At 50.6% G+C, this 19,558-nt stretch overlaps 1 protein-coding gene across 1 annotated transcript; it reads right to left on the bottom strand.

The window, feature by feature from the left end:
- Window positions 1-128: 128 nt before the first annotated feature.
- On the bottom strand, window positions 129-18,029 carry Hhipl2 (HHIP like 2). The gene is made up of 9 exons (XM_006988611.4): window positions 17,690-18,029; window positions 15,071-15,723; window positions 12,810-12,953; window positions 11,024-11,355; window positions 9,307-9,433; window positions 8,630-8,772; window positions 3,818-3,899; window positions 1,799-1,881; window positions 129-757 (listed from the first exon to the last, which is right to left on the bottom strand). Exons 1-9 carry the CDS (start codon window positions 18,002-18,004, stop codon window positions 474-476), a joined length of 2,163 nt encoding a protein of 720 aa, XP_006988673.1. The 5' UTR covers window positions 18,005-18,029; the 3' UTR covers window positions 129-473.
- Between the last annotated feature and the right edge of the window lie 1,529 nt (window positions 18,030-19,558).

The following is a 19,558-nucleotide window of genomic DNA, read 5'->3' as shown; positions in this document are numbered from 1 at the left end:
TCTATCTTCCAGGGGACTTACTGAGGAGCCAGTCGGTCACAGGCAGCAGGAGAGTGGAGTGAGCTGCTTAAGCAAGCTGGCTGAATCATGCTAGATTTCCCACTGCCAAACATTGAGATCAAACGATGTACCAGTGTAAAAGCCAAAGCTGATTTATTACCCCAGATTGAAGGGATGTCGGGTGGACTCCAGGCAGGTATGCACACAAGAGCATGCCGTAAGCCAGGTGCGGGGTCATGTGGGCTGTGGTCTCCCCACAGAAATGCCGCCCACAGACCAGCTCCTGTTTCTTCAGTACACAGCAAGATTTCCCAGAGAGAGAGAGACCACACACACTGGAGTTAAGCTCTGCCCACCCGCCCTCCACCCAGGCTCCCTGACTGTCTGAGACCCACCCTCAGCAGCCAGCAGCAATTTTCACCGTGTGAGGCCATCTCCTAACTCTGGTCTCAGCAGCCAACTTGACCAAGAGGTCACTGTTGGCTTCTGCCTGGGGACTTCTGCTCTGCCACCTGCCTTATCCCAGCACTACGGCCGTGGGGACTCTGCTTCCTCTTGCCCTGGGGACCGGGGGACCACACTCTGCCTTTCTTCTTGGTACCAGGCCCTCTTGATGATTTCTGTCTGCTTGTGGGAGAAGCTGGCTTCTTGGGGGAGCCCTTCTGAGATGCAGTCCGGTCTGAAGCTAAGGTTGCGTTGGATGATCTCCGAGCCGCTTTCTGTGACTCCTCCTCCTTCATCAAGTCCAAAACTGTGGCTAGAAAGTAAGCATTTATTCAGTGAGAAAGCTACAGCCCGGGGAGGCGGCTGTAAAAGACGCACTAGGTGACCCCACAGCCTCCTAAAGAGGGGCCCTGCTGACTTCTGCAATTGGCCTCCAACGCTCAGGCTCAAGCAATCCTCCTGTCTTGGCCTCCTGAGGAGCTGGTACTGTAAGGGCCACCACACCCAGCTTGCCGTGAGAGCAATTCTCTGTAATGATATTGCTTTAATGTCCTTCTCTGGCCTTGCAGTAAATGCCTTCCTTTGTGGGCTGTGGTCACTCCAGAGATAAGTGGTTCTGGGATGTCTGCCTGAGATGGTATCCTTCCTCTTACAAGCCTTTGTGACTCCCCATTTTACCATGAAGAATCCCTCCCTTTGGGCTCCCTCACAGTGCCCTGCATAGTCTTCTGGACCAGACCCTCATGATACGCTCATTTCTCTATGTCCTCCTCCCATTTGACTTGGAATGTGTGTAGGTCAGAGATGTTGAACATCCATTGCTATAGCCCCAGGCTTAGCACAGAACCTGCCGCAAAGTACTAATAATCATTGTCAAATGAATGAATACATAAATAATTACGTGAATGAATGGATGGATGACTAGAGAATAACAGATCAGGGTAGAAGCAGGTATCTCTCCCATTAATTCTGGTCTGCAGTAGAGATGTATACACTGAGCTACAGGTTAATAACTCTCATAACTCATAAGAGAAACTGTGGCCATGGAGCCCAAGATGGCTCAGCCATTAAGAGTACTTGCTGCTCCTGTCAAAGACCCAGATTCAGTTCCCGGCAGCCACACAGTGACTCACAACCAACCGGAACTCCAGTTCCAGGGGCTCCAAAGCCTCATCCTGGGCTCTGTAGACTCCTGCGTACACACAGTGCACATGTAAGTGCAGGCAAAACATCCATCCACATAAAACAAAATAAATCTCACAAAAAGAAAACAGAGTCCAACCCTCCACCCTGGGGGTTTTCTAAGGCTGTGGCTGCACCAATGACTAACACCAAAACTCAGGAAGGGACTCACTGGCGAGCGGCCGGAAGCGGATCTTTCTAGTCTTGGTCTTCACGGGCACTGGCTTGTATCTGCACTTGCCTGGCGGGGCACGCCTAGAAACACAGACAGTTCCGGAAGCAAGATCACCACGGGGTGGACATTTTAGAACTGGGTGGGCCCTTTCTTGTGCACAGGGCTGCATGGATGTGACAGGACTGGGCTCTGAGCTCAGACGGAGAGGAGAAAGGGTCCTCGGGGCCTTCAGGACGCAGCACAAACAGGAAGTCAGCACGGTGACAGGCACAGCTCGGTCTACATCAGAGCAGCCCAGGACACCGTGCAAGGTCTCCATGTGTGCTTCTATGAAATGTAATAATAATAACAATAACAATAATAACAATGGTTTCCAATGGCTCACAGGGGGATAGTGAAGCTGTGTGCCTGGCACACGGCAAGTGATTGATGAAAAATGAAGTTTCAAAGAAAGAAAAACACTTGGACAAGGCCCAGCACATAGTGAGTGCTCAGAGGATGATGGGTGATGATGGTAACAGATGATAGTGATGATGGTGGTGATGATGGTGATGGTGATCATGGTGATGGTGATGGTGGTGATGATGATGATGATGGTGGTGATGGTGGTAATGATGGTGATGGTGATGGTGGTGATGATGGTAGTGATGGTGATAGTGGTGATGGTGATGGTGGTGATGATAGTGATGATGGTGGTGATGGTGATGGTGGTAATGGTGGTGATGATGGTGATGGTGATGATGGTGGTGATGATGGTGATGATGATGATGGTGGTGATGGTGATGATGATGATGGTGATGGTGGTGATGGTGATGATGGTGGTGATGGTGGTGATGGTGATGGTGATGGTGATGATGATGGTGGTAATGGTAGTGATGATGGTGGTGATGGTGGTGATGATGGTGGTAATGGTGGTGATGATGGTGATGATGGTGGTGGTGATGGTGATGGTGATGATGGTGATGATGGTGATGATGGTGGTGGTGATGGGGACAGCCGTTGCAGGGGCAATGGTGAATCACTTTGAGGAAAATCCCTTCAAAGGGTCCTGGCACAGACCCTAAGTATGGCGCACCTCTCTGGCCAGCATCACACTCATTCTTAAACTGCACGAGCACAATTCCCGAATCAAGCGGGGCTTTGGGCACTGAGCTGGACCTCCCAGCCGGTCCTCTCTGCCGCCACCACTCTGCTCCAGCCCTCTCTCTGAGGTCACTGTCACCCCACGTAGGCCAGTGGCTTAACTTGACCGGCTTGCTCTTCTGTCTTCTTGGCATCCTGTGAACAGGTGTGTGTGTGCACAGTGCTTGCTGTGGCCCCCGGTGCACAGTGACAATAAATGCCATCACGAAAAGAGGAGAAAAAAGCCGGTCTTTGTGGCTCACACCTACACTCCAAGCACTCAGGAGGCTGAGGCAGGAGGACTGCCTTGAGTTCAAGACTACATAATGAGTACCAGGCCAACCTAGACAATAATACGAGACTCCCCTCTCCAAAAAAAAAAAAAAAAAGTTTACAACTGCTTTCTGCCCGGTGTTTCACAGCTGTTCTTGGGAAAGAGGGATTATCTCCTGGGCACACTTGATCATTGAAGTACCACAGGAGGGGAAGCCAGGTTCACTCTGGAAGCTTTAGTGCAAAGGACAGAGCTCCCTGTCCAGGCACCATCACCCACCCAGAGTACTCCAAAGGCTGAACTAACTGCTCAGGCCAGAGAACGAGAGCTGTGCACAGCAACAGACCACGGAGGAGGGTGGTTCACCCTGTGCCAAGCCACACTCTACAGCCTCGGGGACCAACCACACCTCTCCCAGATGAGATCACTTCTGAGATCACACAGATGCAGAGCCCAGTTGTGAAGTGAAGCGACGCTGGACCCTGAGCAATGGCTAGACCTATGTGTCAGCTATCCGCTGAGCTCCACCTCGGGTTGGGGAAACGAGCCTCAGAGGGAGTGCCTATCTGCAGGTCTAGCTATGAGCTAATTCCTAAGAAGAAAACAACACCAAATCTCACCTTGACGGGTCGACAAATTTGTAAATAGATCCATGTGGTGCGTAGGCACTTGGGTAGGAGGTGGCCAGGAAATACAGCTCCCCTAAAGAAACAGGAGTGAGCAACCAGAACACCGTATCATCAGGGCGGAGACACGTCTGGACACACAGAAAACAGCCTAATGAAGCTATGGGGCTAAAATGCTATGAGCACCATGGATGAGCTCTGGATTCCTGATGGCCAGCCTCTCACTAGGCTGTAGGCTTTGTAGCATGAATCTTAAAAGTTCTTATTAATAAAATCAAACCCGGGGCCAATTATTGGGGTGAAATGCTGGATGGTCAGAGAGACAGAACAAGCCACAGCTACCCTCGCCTGGCCAACTTCTCAGCTGGTCTTGTTTCCTCAGACTGGAAGCCTCTGTCCTCATCCCAATGGCTCTCAGCTGAACTGTGCTGCTCAAAAGCCTGAAGCTTAACCAGCCAAATGCTGCTAGTTTCTGGTCCTCACACCTTATATACCTTTCTGCTTTCTACCACCACTCCCTGGGATTAAAGGCTCACTTTCTGGGATTAAAGGCATGTGTCACCATGCCTGGCCGTTTCCAATGTGGCCTTGAACTCACAGAGATCCAGAGGGATTTCTACCTCTGGAGTGCTAGGATTAAAGGTGTGAGTGCCACCATTTTCTAGCCTTTGTATCTAGTGGCTGTTCTGTCTCTGACCCCAAATAAGTTTATTAGGGTGCACAATATTTTAGGGAACACAATACCACAAGGCTTCTTGGGGGGACGTTCACCTTTGAACCTCCAAAGACTATCTCAGAACAAGGCCCTGTAGAGGTCACTCTGTGTGTGTGTGTGTGTGTGTGTGTGTGTGTGTGTGTGTGTGTGTGTAAGTGCATGTGTGGTGTGTGTGTGTGTGTGTGTGTGTGTGTGTGTGTGTGTGCGCGCGCGCTGAATCCAGCAGGTTTTTCTCCATCACTTCTTTACTCCTGGAAACATCACCTCAGTGAAGCTCCACCCCCTTCTCCAGCCACCTACACACAGGTGAGGCTTGGGTGCAGGCTGGGGCCATCCTCCAGTCACTTTCCTCTGTCCCTCCATCCCTGTTTCCTCCCAGCCTAGTTTTGGCATTTCTCCATCACTGGGTTGTTTATTTCTTTGTGAGCATCCCCACCCTTTCTTCCTGGTCTTCTCCACACACCCCCATCCCCAACAACCCCATGCATACTCTCCAGGATCACTTTTAGAAAGGGCCATGGTTCCTCCCAGTCCTTGCCTTTCAGGACACATCTTCATTCCTGTCTCGAAGACGCTCCCTGGTCTCACCTGGCGTGGCACTTGCCTGTGAGGAGCATGGCTGTGTCTGAAGGTGAGCCTAGGCTCCAATGTTATGTCGGTAATTCTAGACACAAATTCTCATACCACCAGTTCTGAGCTATGCTACCCCAGGTGACCTCCCAACCTACACACATACCCAGCTAGTCATTCGTCTATAAGAGAGAGTCATAGTGCCTCAAAGAAGCATAGAGTAACAACCAGTTACCAGCGCTTTGTGTGGGGGAGGGGAGGGAGGCCATGTATATGCTCGTATGTGTGGTGTGCACATGTATGCAACAGCAGGCAGAAGTCAGAGGTGGACTCTAAGTCTCTTCCTCGACTGCTCTCCACCTTATTTTCTGAGACAGGGTCTCTTGTGGAATCAGGACCTGACAATTTATGTAGGCTGGCTGGGCCACCGAGCTCCCAGGGTCCACCAGCCTCTGCCCCTCCGTCACTGTGATTACAGCGGCACACCGGTTTTCACCTGGGTGTTGGGGAACTGAACTCAGGTCCTCACGCTTGCACGCAGACACTTGACAACCCAGCCAGCTCCCCAGCCCTCCCCTCCTTCTCATCTCCAGGGGAGGCGCCTCGGCAGCGCTGCCAACATGACACAATGCGAAGCAAATTGCGCTGTGTTAAATTCATGTACACGGCTCATGTGACTTTCTGTCAGCCTCACGGAAGACAGCCCTGAAGCTGCAAATGTGACAATTCTACGGCTTCATTTAACAGCTTTTGTCCTCAGATCCGTGGGGAACAGACGATGTGTTTCTCTGCAGTGAGAGGCTCTAAGGCTTTGCCGAGTCTGCTACCCAGAGTGACAAGTACGGAAGACACTATGGCTTCCCACACTGATAAGATAGTCTGTAACTGTTCTGAGGAGGGGTCCAAGGAGTCAGGACACATCCTACAAATTGTTCTATCTGACTCGAAACGCCAAACACCTTCAGATGTCATCAAATGAGCTGTCTTCCGATAGTTTGTGTGAATGCAGGCCACTCTCTGGCAAGAACCCTCCAAACCATACAGAAACTCCAAAGTTGGACGCTGGGCTGTCTTACTTCAAGTTCACGGTACATGACTAGAGCCTGTGTAATATATATGTTACGAGCATGCTCTAGATTTCCAGTTCTATCTTTAGGGGGGAAATACAAAGGGCAGATTTTATTGTCCAGCTAACCTTTTAATATCTATTTTACATTTTATTTGTTAATTTTGTGAATGTGAGGGGCATGTATACCATGTATACATGTATATCATGTGTGGAGGTCGGAGAACAATGTGCAGGGATTGGTAGTTCTCTCCCCAGGTCCTGGGTTCGAACTCAGGTTGTCAGGTGTCAGTGGCACCTTTACCAGCTGATCTAACTTGCCAGCCCCTTAGTATCTATTTTAGGCAGAGAGATAACTCTAACCCAGTGGGACTCGTGGCAAGCATGCTTGCTTAGGCCAGCCCTTACCTAGGTCAGCTTGCAAAGTGGCCCCTGGGTAGCTGGGGGCCAGCCAGCCACTCAGCCTCACTTCCACTACACTGGGAGTCAGGTCTGAGAGCTTGTGAGTAAACTGAGGCAGGAGTTCAGGCAGGAGTCTAGTTCCACTGGACAAACGGAAGCTGCAACTGAGCAGGAGACAGTGACCTCCCCGTCTGAAAGCGTCTCGGTGGGGAAGAATGCACAGTGAACATGAGGTGGAGCCTGCTTTGCCAAGTGCTTTGCTAAGTAAGGCACAAGAAAGGAGATCGCCTGAGGGCAGCTTCTCTGGCCTCAGGGCTGACCTGGGGCAAAGCCTTCCCAGAATTCAGCCAGGGACGCTAGCCTTGTTTGCCAGGAGTCTGACTGCTTTCAAAAGCAGCCTGTTTTCTCCTCTGACAGATGCCTACAGGCTCTACAAACCAAACCTCCGAAGCCAGGGTTCTGTGCTGCCTCAGAGAAGCAAGGCACAGAAGACGCACACCTCTAGGCAGGCCAGCCTCTAGGGTTCCGGCTCTGTCTACTTTCTGGGAGGATCCAGCAGAGAAGCCGCACCAGGGCGGATGGCTTGCACGGATCCATCTTCTCTCTCCACTGAGCAGACTCCTGACAGCCTGTGGTTTCTCTACTTCTTTATGGATTTGGATTCCCAATTTGTAACTCATATAGACTTCTTCTATTTAAAAATCCTGAATTTCCCAAAATACCCTCTGCTGATACAGAATGTTCTTCTCAAAGTATCCATCTAGCAGATAGGTGAGAGGAAGGAAAAGGCGCTAACTGGATGCCTTCATTACTTCCTCAAGCTGGGTTCCTGTGCAGCCACCCCAAAGCCCCAAGTGCAAAGGGGCTAAACTTGGGGACTCTCACAGCCCTGGCTTCACACCTATAGAGAATCCCAGGTATCTATAATTCTCAGATACTGGTCTTTGCTTTTCCTGTACTCTCTGTCTCTTTGTCTCTGCCTCTGTCTGCTCTGTGTTTCTGTGTCTGTCTCTGTCTATCTGTCTCTCTGTGTGTGCATGCATACATGTGTGCATGTGCATACGTGTGTGCATTTGTGTGTGTGTGTGTGTTGTGTTGTGAGACAAGATCTCATATATCCAGATTAGTCTCAGACTTGCCCTGTAGCCAAGGACAATCTTGAATTTCTGATTCTCCTGCCTCCATTCCTAAATACTGGCATTACGGGAATGCACCCAGGACCTCAGGCTCTCTAGCCGCTGAGCTACATCCCGGCCTAAGATGTCATCTTACTGTGTGTTTGCCGTTTAAGCTTGGTTAGATAAAATATCCTGTGCATACTTAGGTAAACAAAGTGGAATTTCTTTAAAATGTTCAACTTTAACCTTTCAAAATGAAACATTAACTAATGGAATACTGAAACTAAAAATGAGTTCTTTGGCCATATGTTTTTAGGAGCGTACATGTTCCTCAGACATGAGTACATATCTTAGCTTCAATCATAATGATGTCCTTAGCATGCGCCTCGCCACTCTGTTAACTGATTCTATACCTTGCTGCCTCCCCACGCCCCCTGTACACCTTTTACATTCAGATCTCTTTCCTTACAAACTCTGACAGAGTCAGGAAGACCCTAAGCCAATCAGTATGCACAAATCTCCCCCTAGACCATCCAAGAGGAGAAGAACAGGCCGTACATGTACTCTGACCCGCTGGGCCTTGCCCACGTTCTCATCCTTGTTTTAGAATAAAGTCAGCAGAAGGGCACTACATGAACCTCTCCAAAGTCCGAGATGAGGGCACAGATCCCGGGGTGTCCCTCACAAGGAGGTGTGCTCTCTCACCACAACACGGTGGTGTGTGGGACAATCAACAGTCAACCCGTCTCCTCCCTGGTGACACTGAAAATGGCGCTGTGTCACCTGCCGCTGAGGTTACTAATTACCCAGCATGCTATCTAACTCAGCTCAAGGATCCCGTGAGAGAAGTGACAGCCACTGTTCCAATGACAACCAGCGTGCAGCCGGTGCCCGTGGTTAGGGAAGAACAACCCAGCAGGACGCAAACAGGTTACCCGCTTCGTCTTCCGCGAAGGAGATGATGAACTTGCTGTAGGTGTTGATCAACCCCGGGAAGGCGCAGGTTGCGTTGCCCAGGCAGATGTCTCGCTTCCTCCATTTCTGGGTTTTCCTATCTTCCTGCAAAGCCATAAGTCGACTGGATGAAAAATAAAACCTTATGGTGTAGGGATCCGTATTTCCACTCCAGAGGTGATTTCCCCACCAAGAATCAGGGATCCTTAAATACAAGCATAGGGTCTTAACTGAGCCTGGTGAAGTACACCTCTAAGAGGCAGGAGGATCACCATGAGTTTGAGACCATTTTGTTCTACATAGAGAGCTGCAGGTCAGACAGGAATAGCAATAAATACCCTGTCACAATAAATAGATAGATAGATAGATAGATAGATAGATAGATAATAGATAGATAGGTAGATAGATAGATAGATAGATAGATAGATAGATAGATAGATAATAGATGATAGATAGATAGATAGATAGATAGATAGATAGATAGATAGATAGATAGATGATAGATAGATGATTGATAGATAGATGATAGATAGATGATTGATAGATAGATAGATAGATGATAGATAGATGATTGATAGATAGATAGATAGATAGATAGATAGATAGATAGATAGATAGATAGATAGATAGATGAGCAAATAAATAAAATCTTCCTTACCCACTCATGAAGTCCCCAAAGATGTAGAGGCCATTGAGATTGGGGGATTCACACCCACGGTAGACATACCCTCCAGTGACCGACTTTCCCACATCATGGCCATAAGCATAGATGGGCAGAATGTCATCTGTCAGGACCAAGACAAAAGAATAGAGATCCTGCCTGAGTGGAGAGTTCTAAGGAATCAAAAGTGGGCTTCATAATGAAACTGACTGACTGAGCTTTGGGCCATTAGTAAGACAGACAACTGAATCAAGTGTTTTTGGGTTGTTTTTCTTTGGTTTTCTCTCAGCACGGCATGCAAGCCTCCCTGACACCTGGTTCCCCTCTTAGACTTTCAGGCCACGTCCTCGGGTGTTAGCATATGGGAAGTCTTAAGACATGGGTGGAGGTGGAAGGATCAATAAGCACAAAGCCAGCCTGGGTTATGTGAGACCCTAACTCAAAAGGAGGAGGAGAGGGAGAGGGAGAGGGAGAGGTGCTAGTCAGCCTTCAACTTGGAAGGGGTGGAGCCCCAGAATACCCCTTGATTGTTGATTTTGAGGGGCTGCTCTCTTCCTTGTGTATGTGGAATACCGTTTTAGTGGATGTCCCAACGGGGAGACTGTTTTTAGTGCATGCAGCCATCAAATGAGCCCTACCAGTGGTTCTTAAAATAGTATGCCGAAAAGCCACTCAAGGAACTCCTTTAAAGTACAGTTAGTTCCTGTACCCCAGCTCACCCAAAAATGTACATGCATTATGCCTGGCACACACCATGTGAATCCATCTTTTTAAAAAACGTTTTACATTTATGGGTGTGAGCACTTGTCGTGAGAACAGCTCTCAGGAGCTGCTTCAAGTCTTTCGTCACATGGGTCCCAGGATCAACTCGGGTCACCAAGTTTGGCATCAAGCACCTTTACCTCCTGAGCCTTCTCACTGGCCCCAAATCAATATCAGTTGGCTTTATTTTCTGTTCCAGAGTTGGTCAACATTCCATTCCACAAAACAGAGCTAGTGTTCCAGGGATGTGAGCAAAGGGAGTTGCTACAGAGAGAAGGGCTTTGTGAAAAAGAAAAGGCTAGGCGTTCCTAGGACTAAGGAAGCTGAGGCTGGAGGATCACCGATTCAAGGTCAGGGTCGGTTCAGGCTTATTCAGACCCTGTCTCAAGAAGCAGAAACAAAAACAAGTCACACAGTAGCCATTTAAAACTCTGTGTTTGTACAGCGGCCACATAGAGACAGAACGATATAGGAAAACACCTGATCCGCTAACGTTAGGGAGCAACTCCCCACCCCCTGCAGGGTGCCCAGCTGGCCTTGAACTCCCTATGAAGCCCAAGTTGGCCCTGAGGTCACAATCCTCCAGCCTCTGCCTCTAGGACTGGGATTCTAGGCAAGTACTACCACACCCAGCAGAGATGGACTTTCTAACAAGGACGGCCACGGTGTGTCTGGTGCCACTGTCTGGGGCAGCAGAGGTACCACCCCACACCCCCACCCCCACCCCACAACCCCACCCCCCCACTCCCCACCCCCACCTCCTCACCCCCCACCCCACCTCCACCCCCTCACCCCCCACCCCAACCCCACCCTCACCAACCCCCCACCCCCACCCCCCACCCCCCAACAAGTTACCATGGAGACAACCTTCAGGGTACTCGGGCTGTGCTCCCCCCACCTCCGCTGCCAACCTAGTCAACTCATTCAAAAGCCCAGATGCCCTCTTGCTTACCCAAGGAAGCATTTCGACAAAGTTTCTTATCATAACATTCAAATCCTTCCTTCGCCCTCCAGCCATAGTTCCCGCCTTTAACGATGAGGTCAACTTCTTCAAACTTGTTCTGGCCCACATCCCCACAGAACATGCGCCCTCGGCCCTGGCGGGTGACAGAGTCCCCTCGGTCCACCGCACAACGCCACATGTTTCTGACCCCGTAGGCGTAGACGGCAGGGTGGGCACCCGGCTCAGACACAAAGGGATTGTCCAAGGGCACTCGGTACCGCCGGCCATCTGTGCCTGCTCCGTTCACGTCAACCCGCAACACTTTCCCCAGCAGGGAGCTTCTAAAAGACAAAAGCAGAGAAAGAGGCCCTGGGTGAGCAAGGACACAAGCAAGACCTGCAAAGGTCCTGAGGAGAGAAGGGGGTGGGGGTGGGGTGGGTGCAGGACAGGCTGAGAGCTGGCGCCAGGAGAGCTGGAAATCCAGGGGAAAGTGACCTGCTTTGTTCTTTTAAATCTATACAAGATGTTCAAGAGTTCCTCACCTCTGGCTCAAGGAGATCTAGAGAACATGACGCCATCCTGCACCACGTGACCCTAAGTAAACGGCAGCTTTTGTTTTCTACCTTAATGACGGGTGCTTTCCAATTTGGTCTAATATTATAAATTTGAAAATAAATAATGGTTTTCATTTTCCCCAGATAGAAAAAGAATAGACTTTTTTTGGGGGGGGGGAGAGGCTCTTCCAATGAGGAGTTTGACTGCTGGGCCGCACTCTCCTATCGCGGAGGTAAGGAACACTGTGTGGTATTGCTGTTGTAATACTTTTCAATGAGCTATTAGGCACATGGTTCTTGGTGAAATCCCTGAATTTCAGCAGACACTAGCTTAGTGTGATTAACGTTAATATTTTACTCCTACAAATAGTGGGAGGAAGTGCTTCCTGGGCGCAAAGGGCAGAATGGCACGGATGGGCTCTGACACGCGTGTCCCAGCCCCAGGGTCCCTCATTTACCTACTGTGATTCTTTTTCGTGGCTGTAAAGGGAAAACCATAATCCCACACTTGATGCGAATTTTTCATACGTGTTTCCAGGAGGCCTGGTACTGATGTCATAACAGATTGCATTTTTCTTGCCCTTGAAGCACGTCATGTCCTCAAGTATAATATACAAGTTCTGACTGAAGCAGTCACTGTCAACATACTGGGCACTCACTATATATCAGCTCTTCTTATTAACTGGCTTCTCATGTGTCTCGGGACCTACTACAGAGACTGGGACACACTGCTCAATACTACTCTTAAGCCAAACTAGATGGTGGTTGTCATAGAGCATCCTGATAACATACATTTAATTTTTAAATTCTTTTCTACACAGCACTGTAGTAGTTATATTAATATTTGCTTTCTTTATCTATCTACTGAGACAGGGTCTCACTCTGTAGCTCTGACTGTCCTAGAACTCACTGTGTAAACCAAGCTGGCCTCAAACTCACAGAGATCCACCTGCCTCTGCCTACCAAGTGCTGGGATTAAATGTGTACGTCACCATACCTGGCTACATTAAGCATTTATAATATTAGCTAGAAAAATATTCTGTACTGTTTATAGGGCAGAAAGCCAAAGGGTCCTCTCACGGACTCCTCCCACCGGCTCCTCCCACCGGCTCCTCCCACTGGCTCCTCCCACCGGCTCCTCCCAGAGAAAGGGATTAGATCTAAATTTGACTCTGGCAGAAAGAACATTGAACCAGAGGTACACTCAAAAGGAACAGGGGCGCAGCCCCCATCCAGCTTACTTGTTCTGAGCATTTCCAAACTTGCCAAAGGGATCCCCAGCCTGCCCTCCATCCCCAGTGAATATGTACAGATAGCCATCCAGGCCAAAGAGAAGCTGTCCCCCATTGTGGTTTGAGGCTGGTTCGTCTATTTCCAAGATGACCCTGGAAGAGAAAAAGAAACTATAGGTTAGGCTTTGGCAAGGCTGAAGCTACATGCTCTCGAGACACCCAGAAGCTGGCCGGCCCAAGCCTCGGAGGTCTGCAAAGTTAGCCAAGCCTGGCTTCAGTCTCCAAGGACCACAGCATAGGTGGATTGGGGCACTGTCCCCATGTTTCCTGGTGTAATTCCTATGTGAATCTTTTAATTTTTTTTCAGTACTAAAGATTGAACCCAGTGCCTTTGCACAAGCCAGGCAAGCGTCTGCCACTGAGCTGCCTCCCCAGAGAGCTTTCCTCTTTCATACCATGACCTCGCAAGCTGAGACACAGCCAGGGTAACAGCCACCCCTCGCTGGGGTTTGCCTTCTACCCCAGCAGAACTCCCCATTCCTTCCTTAGAAAGGCAGATGGAGCAGGTCATTCTGTTCTTTCCAACCCTTTAGCCTGTCTATGATGTGTGGTGGTATTGTGTTCCCCAAAATATTGTGTACCCTAATAAACTTATCTGGGGTCAGAGACAGAACAGCCACTAGATACTAAGGCTAGAAAATGGTGGCACTCACACCTTTAATCCTAGCATCTCAGAGGTAGAAATCCCTCTGGGTCTCTGTGAATTCAAGGTCACATTGGAAACAGCCAGGCATGGTGACACACACCTTCAATCCCAAGAAGTGAGCTTTTAATCCCAGGGAGTGATGGCAAAACCAGAAAGATATATAAGGCGTGAAGACCAGAAACTGGAAGCATTTGGCCTGGTTAAGCATTTGGCTGGTTAAGCTTTTAGGATTTTAGCAGCAGTCAGCTGAGGTTCATTTGGGATGAGGACTCAGAGGCTTCCAGTCTGAGGAAACAGGATCAGCTGAGGAATTGGCGAGGTGAGGTTAGCTGTGGCTTGTTCTGTCTCTCTGATCTCCCAGCGTTCACCCCAATAACTGGCCTCAGGTTTGATTTTTATTAATAAGAAGTTTTAAGATTCATGTTATAATAATGGGAAAAGGGCCAGGGCAGGAAGGGGAAAGAACGGGAGAAGGCGGCGTGATGGAGAGACAAAGGTGATGGTGGAGCCGGCTAGAACTAGTGTCTCATCTGTCCTGGTGAGCAACGTGACACGGTCCAGAGTCATCTGAGTGGAGGGTCTCGGGAGGGACTGCCTCCTTGCATTGCCTTGTGGGCGTGTCTATAGGGACTATCTAGACAGTTAACGGACGTGGGAGAGCACAGCCCACTGTGGACACACCATCCTCAGACAGGTGGTCCTGGGCGGTATAAAGAAGCTTGCTGAGTATACACCGGCTACCAGGCAGCATCCTCCATGGTTCCCGCTGTCTTTATTGACAGTGTAAGGATTTCCTCAGTTGGAGGTAATGCCGTATGGAGTAGCAAGCAGGCCTACCTTCCCTCAGAGGTGGCCTGTGGCCTGGAAGTATAAGTCAAATAAATCCTTCCCTCCCCTAAGTTGTTAGTCATGGGACCTGTCACAGCAGCAGAATGAAACCACAGCACCATCTAACCGTGCATCAATAGCCGTATGGCCTTGTGCCATGGCTCCCATGGGAGTGAGAAACCCCACACTAAAGGTAAAGGGTTTGATTTCTCGTGGCCACACAATCAATTAGAGGCTACTGTGTTTGATATATGATCTATCATCACTTTAGAATTCCTTTTGGCTGCCAGTCCTGGCTTCTCCTTTGTAAACACAAGTTAAGCATGACTCTAACTAGGATATTTAAGCAAGGGCTATACCCCATAAGGATGCTTTACTGAGTTACCCAGGTTGTCTTTTCTCAACATGTTTTTATGTGTATTACTTTTTTTCCTGCAAGTATCGGGGTTTTTTCCCCCTGCATGCAGTTCCAGCAGAGGCCAGAAGGGGGAGGTCGTATCCCTCAGAACTGGAATTACAGATGGTTGTGAGCTGTTGCGTGGGTGTTGGGTACTGAACTCTGGTCCTTGCAAGAACAACAGCTGCTCTTAGCCCCTGAGCCAACTGCCCAGCCTGTTTTCCTAAGATTTTAGGCCAGCACTCAGACACCAGGTCTATTCCTTTTCTATCACCCCAAGAACGGATGGGCATCATCTGGGAGCACACACGGTTCCAGGTTCTCACGGGATTGTCTCACCTCTCTGATTTGGGGTCCGCTTTGTTAGGGTCAGACAGAGAAACCTTCATCTCACTTATCCGGATTTTCTCCACCTTCCTCTTGCCCAGACACGAATAATAAATGTAGAACTTGCGGTTGCGGCGGAATCTGGGGTGGAAAGCCAGCCCCAAGAATCCTCGCTCATCCCCAATCCACGGTGTGGTCAGCACCATGCTCTTGAGGTCCAGGAAGGGCTGTTCCAGGCGACTCCCATCGGGGAGGTAGACCCACACCACTCCCACCTGCTCGGCCACGAAGAAGCGGCGGGTGCCGTCCCCAGCATGGACCATGGCCACGGGGTTCCTCAGCCCGTTGGCCACCTCGGCCAGGCAGAGCTGCAGGCAGCCCTGGTGGTCCTCAGCCACCGCTCCCAGGTTGCGGTTGAGCTGACTGTTCCTCAGGACATTGGGGAAGCAGTAGTCCTGGTCGGGCAGGTTGAGGAGGTGGCAGAAGCGAGCGCCATCTTTTGCATGGGACTCCTGGAGGCTGCGGTCATTGGTCAGCAGGGAGATGGCAGCGTGGCAGTTGTGGTGGAAAGCAGAGCAGTAGTCAGAACAGAGGCCCGGGAGGTTCCGGAGGGGGGTCTGAGGGTTCTCAGCATCGTAGAGGTGGGCTGCGTAAGGAGAGCACTCCTGGAAGAAGAACAGGAAGCTCCACCAGAGTTCGAACAGGCAAAGAAAAGGAGAAACGGTCTAGTAGGGTATCGGCATTCTGGAGGTTTGCTTACAAACTGCTGTTAATCGTTTCTCTAGGACCCACATTTTTGATACACAAAAGCAAAATGGCCCACTCTCTAGTATCAGCCCAGCCCCGTCCGTTTGGAGAGCGAAGCAAAGGGAGAAGGAGAGAAACGGTGACAGACTCGGGAACAGAAGTTGGCAGCGGGAATGTAGCCATCACCCTGGCACACGAAGGCAGCCATCTAGAGCCCAGAGTTGTTTTGACTCATCTCAGGAACCAAGCCCGTGTTTCTCCAAGGGGGAGAGACTCAGGCCCGGAAGAGCTCTGCTGTGTGGGTGCACCATTGCACCTCTCCCGTGTGCAAGGCCCACGAGCAGCGGTGAGCAAAGTGCAGTCAACTTCTTACGGAGCTCATACTCCCTGGAGTTCAGAAAACCACTGCAGAAATGGGGCAGACATGATGCTGGTACCAAACTCTGGTGTGGTGTAATCAAGAGGTCCTGAAACCTGAAGCCAACCTGACTCCTGCGGAATCACTTCAGGTATAGACCACACGTGGTGGGGGGAAATGGCCTTGTCTACTTAAACGAATAGACAAAAGTCAGGTTATATTCTTCTTCAAGTTCAATACAACAAGGGAGCAGCTGAATGTGGCTTTCTGAATTGGAGAGGACATGGAAGGGAGGAGGGTATTCAGTAGAGGGCATCTCAGAAATAAAGTGTCCCTGCTATTTGTAAAACCCAAAGTCTGGGGCTGAGGAGACCGCTCGGTCACTGAAGAGGCTTGCTGGCATGAGGACCTGCATTTGGACCCCAGCCTGGCACTGGGTCTGTAACCCCAGCACTGGAGCAGAGACAGAGGCTATCTACAGCTCACTAGCCAGCCACCTACCTGAATCAGGGAGTTCCAATCTTACAAGACCCTGTGACCCTGTCTCTCTCTCTCTCTCTCTCTCTCTCTCTCTCTCTCTCTCTCTCTCTCTCTCTCTCTCTCTCTCTCTCACACACACACACACACACACACACACCTCACATGCTCATCTCAGAGACAAGTCTCCAGGAAACAGCTAAGGGATGGTGCCCTGGCATGAGAGCACAGCCCCAGGGCAATGCCACCAAGCCGGCTGTCCTCTGAGTAAGACTGCACTATGTCCTGCCTGGGATGTCTGTGCCCATGCATAGAGCTGGGAGGCCAGCATTCTTGGGAACAGTGGTCATCGTTGAAAAGAAGGCCTGGAACAGCCACATCATAGCTCTAACATACCCTGGAAGGCATCAGGTCAAAGGTCAGCCTGGACTTCTGTCCCATCACTAGAGTGCTGCTTTCTTAACAGCAGCTCCTCTCCACCCCACCCCCACCCCCGCCCCATCGTGTTTTCAATCTCAGCTCACCTACGGTGATGCCTCCCAAGTGTGGATGTTGGCTGCTGGTGAGCCTGGAGAAGAGAAACTCTGAGTCATCACCTCCCAGCAACTTGCGGCTCTCTCCATCCAGCTCAGGAGCTCTGCAGACAGGACCCCAACCCTGACCCCACCACTGTCACAGAAGAAGCCCCCTTTGCAAGGCACCCCCCCCCCCCCCCCGCAGGTGCCACCACTCCCTCCCTTGTATGATCCTCAAATGCCACAGGAACGCTGTGCCCAGCTCTCTGGTCCCTATAGGCAGGTCAGAGCAGCTGCACTGAGAACTCCATGAATACTTCTCAGTCTTCTGCTGTCTGGGGAAAAACCCCAGAGGGAAGAGCACGGAGCACGGAGAGCCAGCGTACACTCTCTCCTCCAGCTCTCCAGGGAGGTACCTGGCAAGAACGTCCTAGCCCAGGATCTGCCTGCCATTCAGCCCTGCACCCTAAAGCCAGAAAGCCCTTTTCCAAACTTGCTCTTCTCTCCTCCTCATAGGATTAGACTCAGACCCACCTGGCAAAGGATGTCTTTAATGTAACCTCCACACAACTCGTGGCCCTTCAGGTCAAAGTAGTTCATGATGTCCCAGTACCGGGCAGCGATGCGGTGGTCCTTGCGCTGATCGCAGCAGCCGAAGGAGTCATAGTCAGAGCAAAACTCCAGGTGGAGAGAAGGACGGAAGGGTGGTCCATAATCCAAGCACTGGGGGTGTCCCTGCAGCAGGACCACCCAGCCCAAGAATGAGAGGCCCAGGTAGAAAATGCCAGGAGACAGCCATGGGCCCGGACGACCAGGAACAGCCTGTGGGCTGGTATGTTTTCCCAGCATTTGGGCCTCGGGGATTCTCCACTGCCGCCTTCCTGGGTTGGCCTGCCCAGTCTGCCCAAGTTCCCTCCCCCGCTCCCAATTTCTCTTCCTTCTTTCTCTCCCTCACATCCTGCCCCAAGTTCACTGAGGTGGAGTCCTTTCTCTGGACCGGTGGTTCAACATACCCAGTGATGTCAGTGAGAGGTGCCCTCACCTGGCAGTTCTGCCTGGAAGAAAAGCTGGAGCAAGTCTCAATCCTAGCACCAAGTGGCTGAGGCTCACGGGTGCTTAGTCAAAAGGTGTGATGGTGCTGGTGACCGAGGTGCCGTGATTTCCTCAAACGGCACAGAATTCCCACCATGTCGGGAGCGGGCCAGGAAACTCCCACCTGGTTTACGGTTTCTCTGCAGGCTGAGCAGCACATCACAGAGTCCCAACGGCAGGCAGACTCTCTGCAAGGCAAGCGTCCAGGCTCCTGCAGTGCGGAAGGGCACAGAGGACGGCCGGTGTGGGTCTGGGAACACGTCAGGGAGGGACGTCTGGTGTGTGCTTAGACAGCTTGGAGGGAAATGTCATCCATCTTGCAGTCAAGGGAGGGTGACTCAGTCACTTCACTCTGCTGCAGCAAATAGCACAGACTGGCAGGTGGCTTGGTTGGTAGAGCGCTTGCCTAGCATGCATAAGGTCCTGGGTTTGATTCCCAGTACCTCACAAGCCAGACTGTGCTGTGTGCAACTGTCAAGTTAATACTTAGGTGGTAGAGACAGGAAGATCGAAGGTACGAGGTCATTCTTGGCTACAAATCAAGTTTGAGGCCAGCCTGGGCTATATGAGACCCAATCTCAAAAGTACATAAAAATACCATAGACTGATTGGGTTATAAACAGTATAAGTTTTTCTGTTTAAGAGACTGGAGGACTCAAAATCAAGGAGCCAGAAAGTCCAGTGTCCAGTGAGGAATCTTTATAGCCTCACAGTAAGAGACAGGACAAACCCACCCTCTGAAGCCCCCTTCCAGCACCCCAATCGCCTCCTAGCAGGTCAAGGGGGTGGGTACATGAAAATTGAACTCAGGGTCTCACATATGCTGAGCACACCCTACCACGGACCTGTACCCCTTAGCTGCTATAGTTTCTAAAATGCATACATTGAAAACTTGTCGTCCCTCCCCACCAGCTTGTAGAACCATTGGGATGTGCTGGAACCTCCAGAGACATGGCCTCACAGAAAGAAATCAGGTGCAGAGGGGGTGTCCTGGGCAGTACCTGAGACCCCGCCTTGTCCTGTGCTGTTTTCCAGCTGCAGGAGGTGAGCAGCTTTACTCTACCCCATTCCCCACGGTTGTGAGGGGCTGCATCACAGACCCAAGTGCAGTGGATGTGGGACCACGGGCTGAAACTCCCAAAACGGTGGGCTCAAACAAGCCTGTCCTCCGATTATCCTGGACACTTCCATGGTAATGGAAAAGCTGGCTAACTCTTCAGCCCAAAGCCTGGCTCTTAATACTCACAGAGTGACGGGGTTCAACATACAAACTTTTCACAAGCAGATCACGGTGTCCCAGGCAATCACAAA

Source organism: Peromyscus maniculatus, chromosome 11 (assembly GCF_049852395.1).
Source record: "Peromyscus maniculatus bairdii isolate BWxNUB_F1_BW_parent chromosome 11, HU_Pman_BW_mat_3.1, whole genome shotgun sequence".
Lineage (NCBI taxonomy): Eukaryota > Metazoa > Chordata > Mammalia > Rodentia > Cricetidae > Peromyscus > Peromyscus maniculatus.
Note: the sequence above shows the minus strand (reverse complement) of the source record. Positions and strands in the feature narration are given on the sequence as shown.

What these genes read in the sequence shown, in the direction of transcription:
- Hhipl2 (XM_006988611.4), bottom strand. Translation starts at nt 18,004, where the DNA reads ATGCTGGGAAAACATACCAGCCCACAGGCTGTTCCTGGTCGTCCGGGC. An exon ending in TTGTCGAAATGCTTCCTTGG is followed by an intron (nt 9,434 to 11,023) that starts GTAAGCAAGAGG and finishes TGGTCCTGACAG; the next exon opens with ATGACATTCTGCCCATCTAT. An exon ending in AAATTTGTCGACCCGTCAAG is followed by an intron (nt 1,882 to 3,817) that starts GTGAGATTTGGT and finishes CTGTGTTTCTAG; the next exon opens with GCGTGCCCCGCCAGGCAAGT.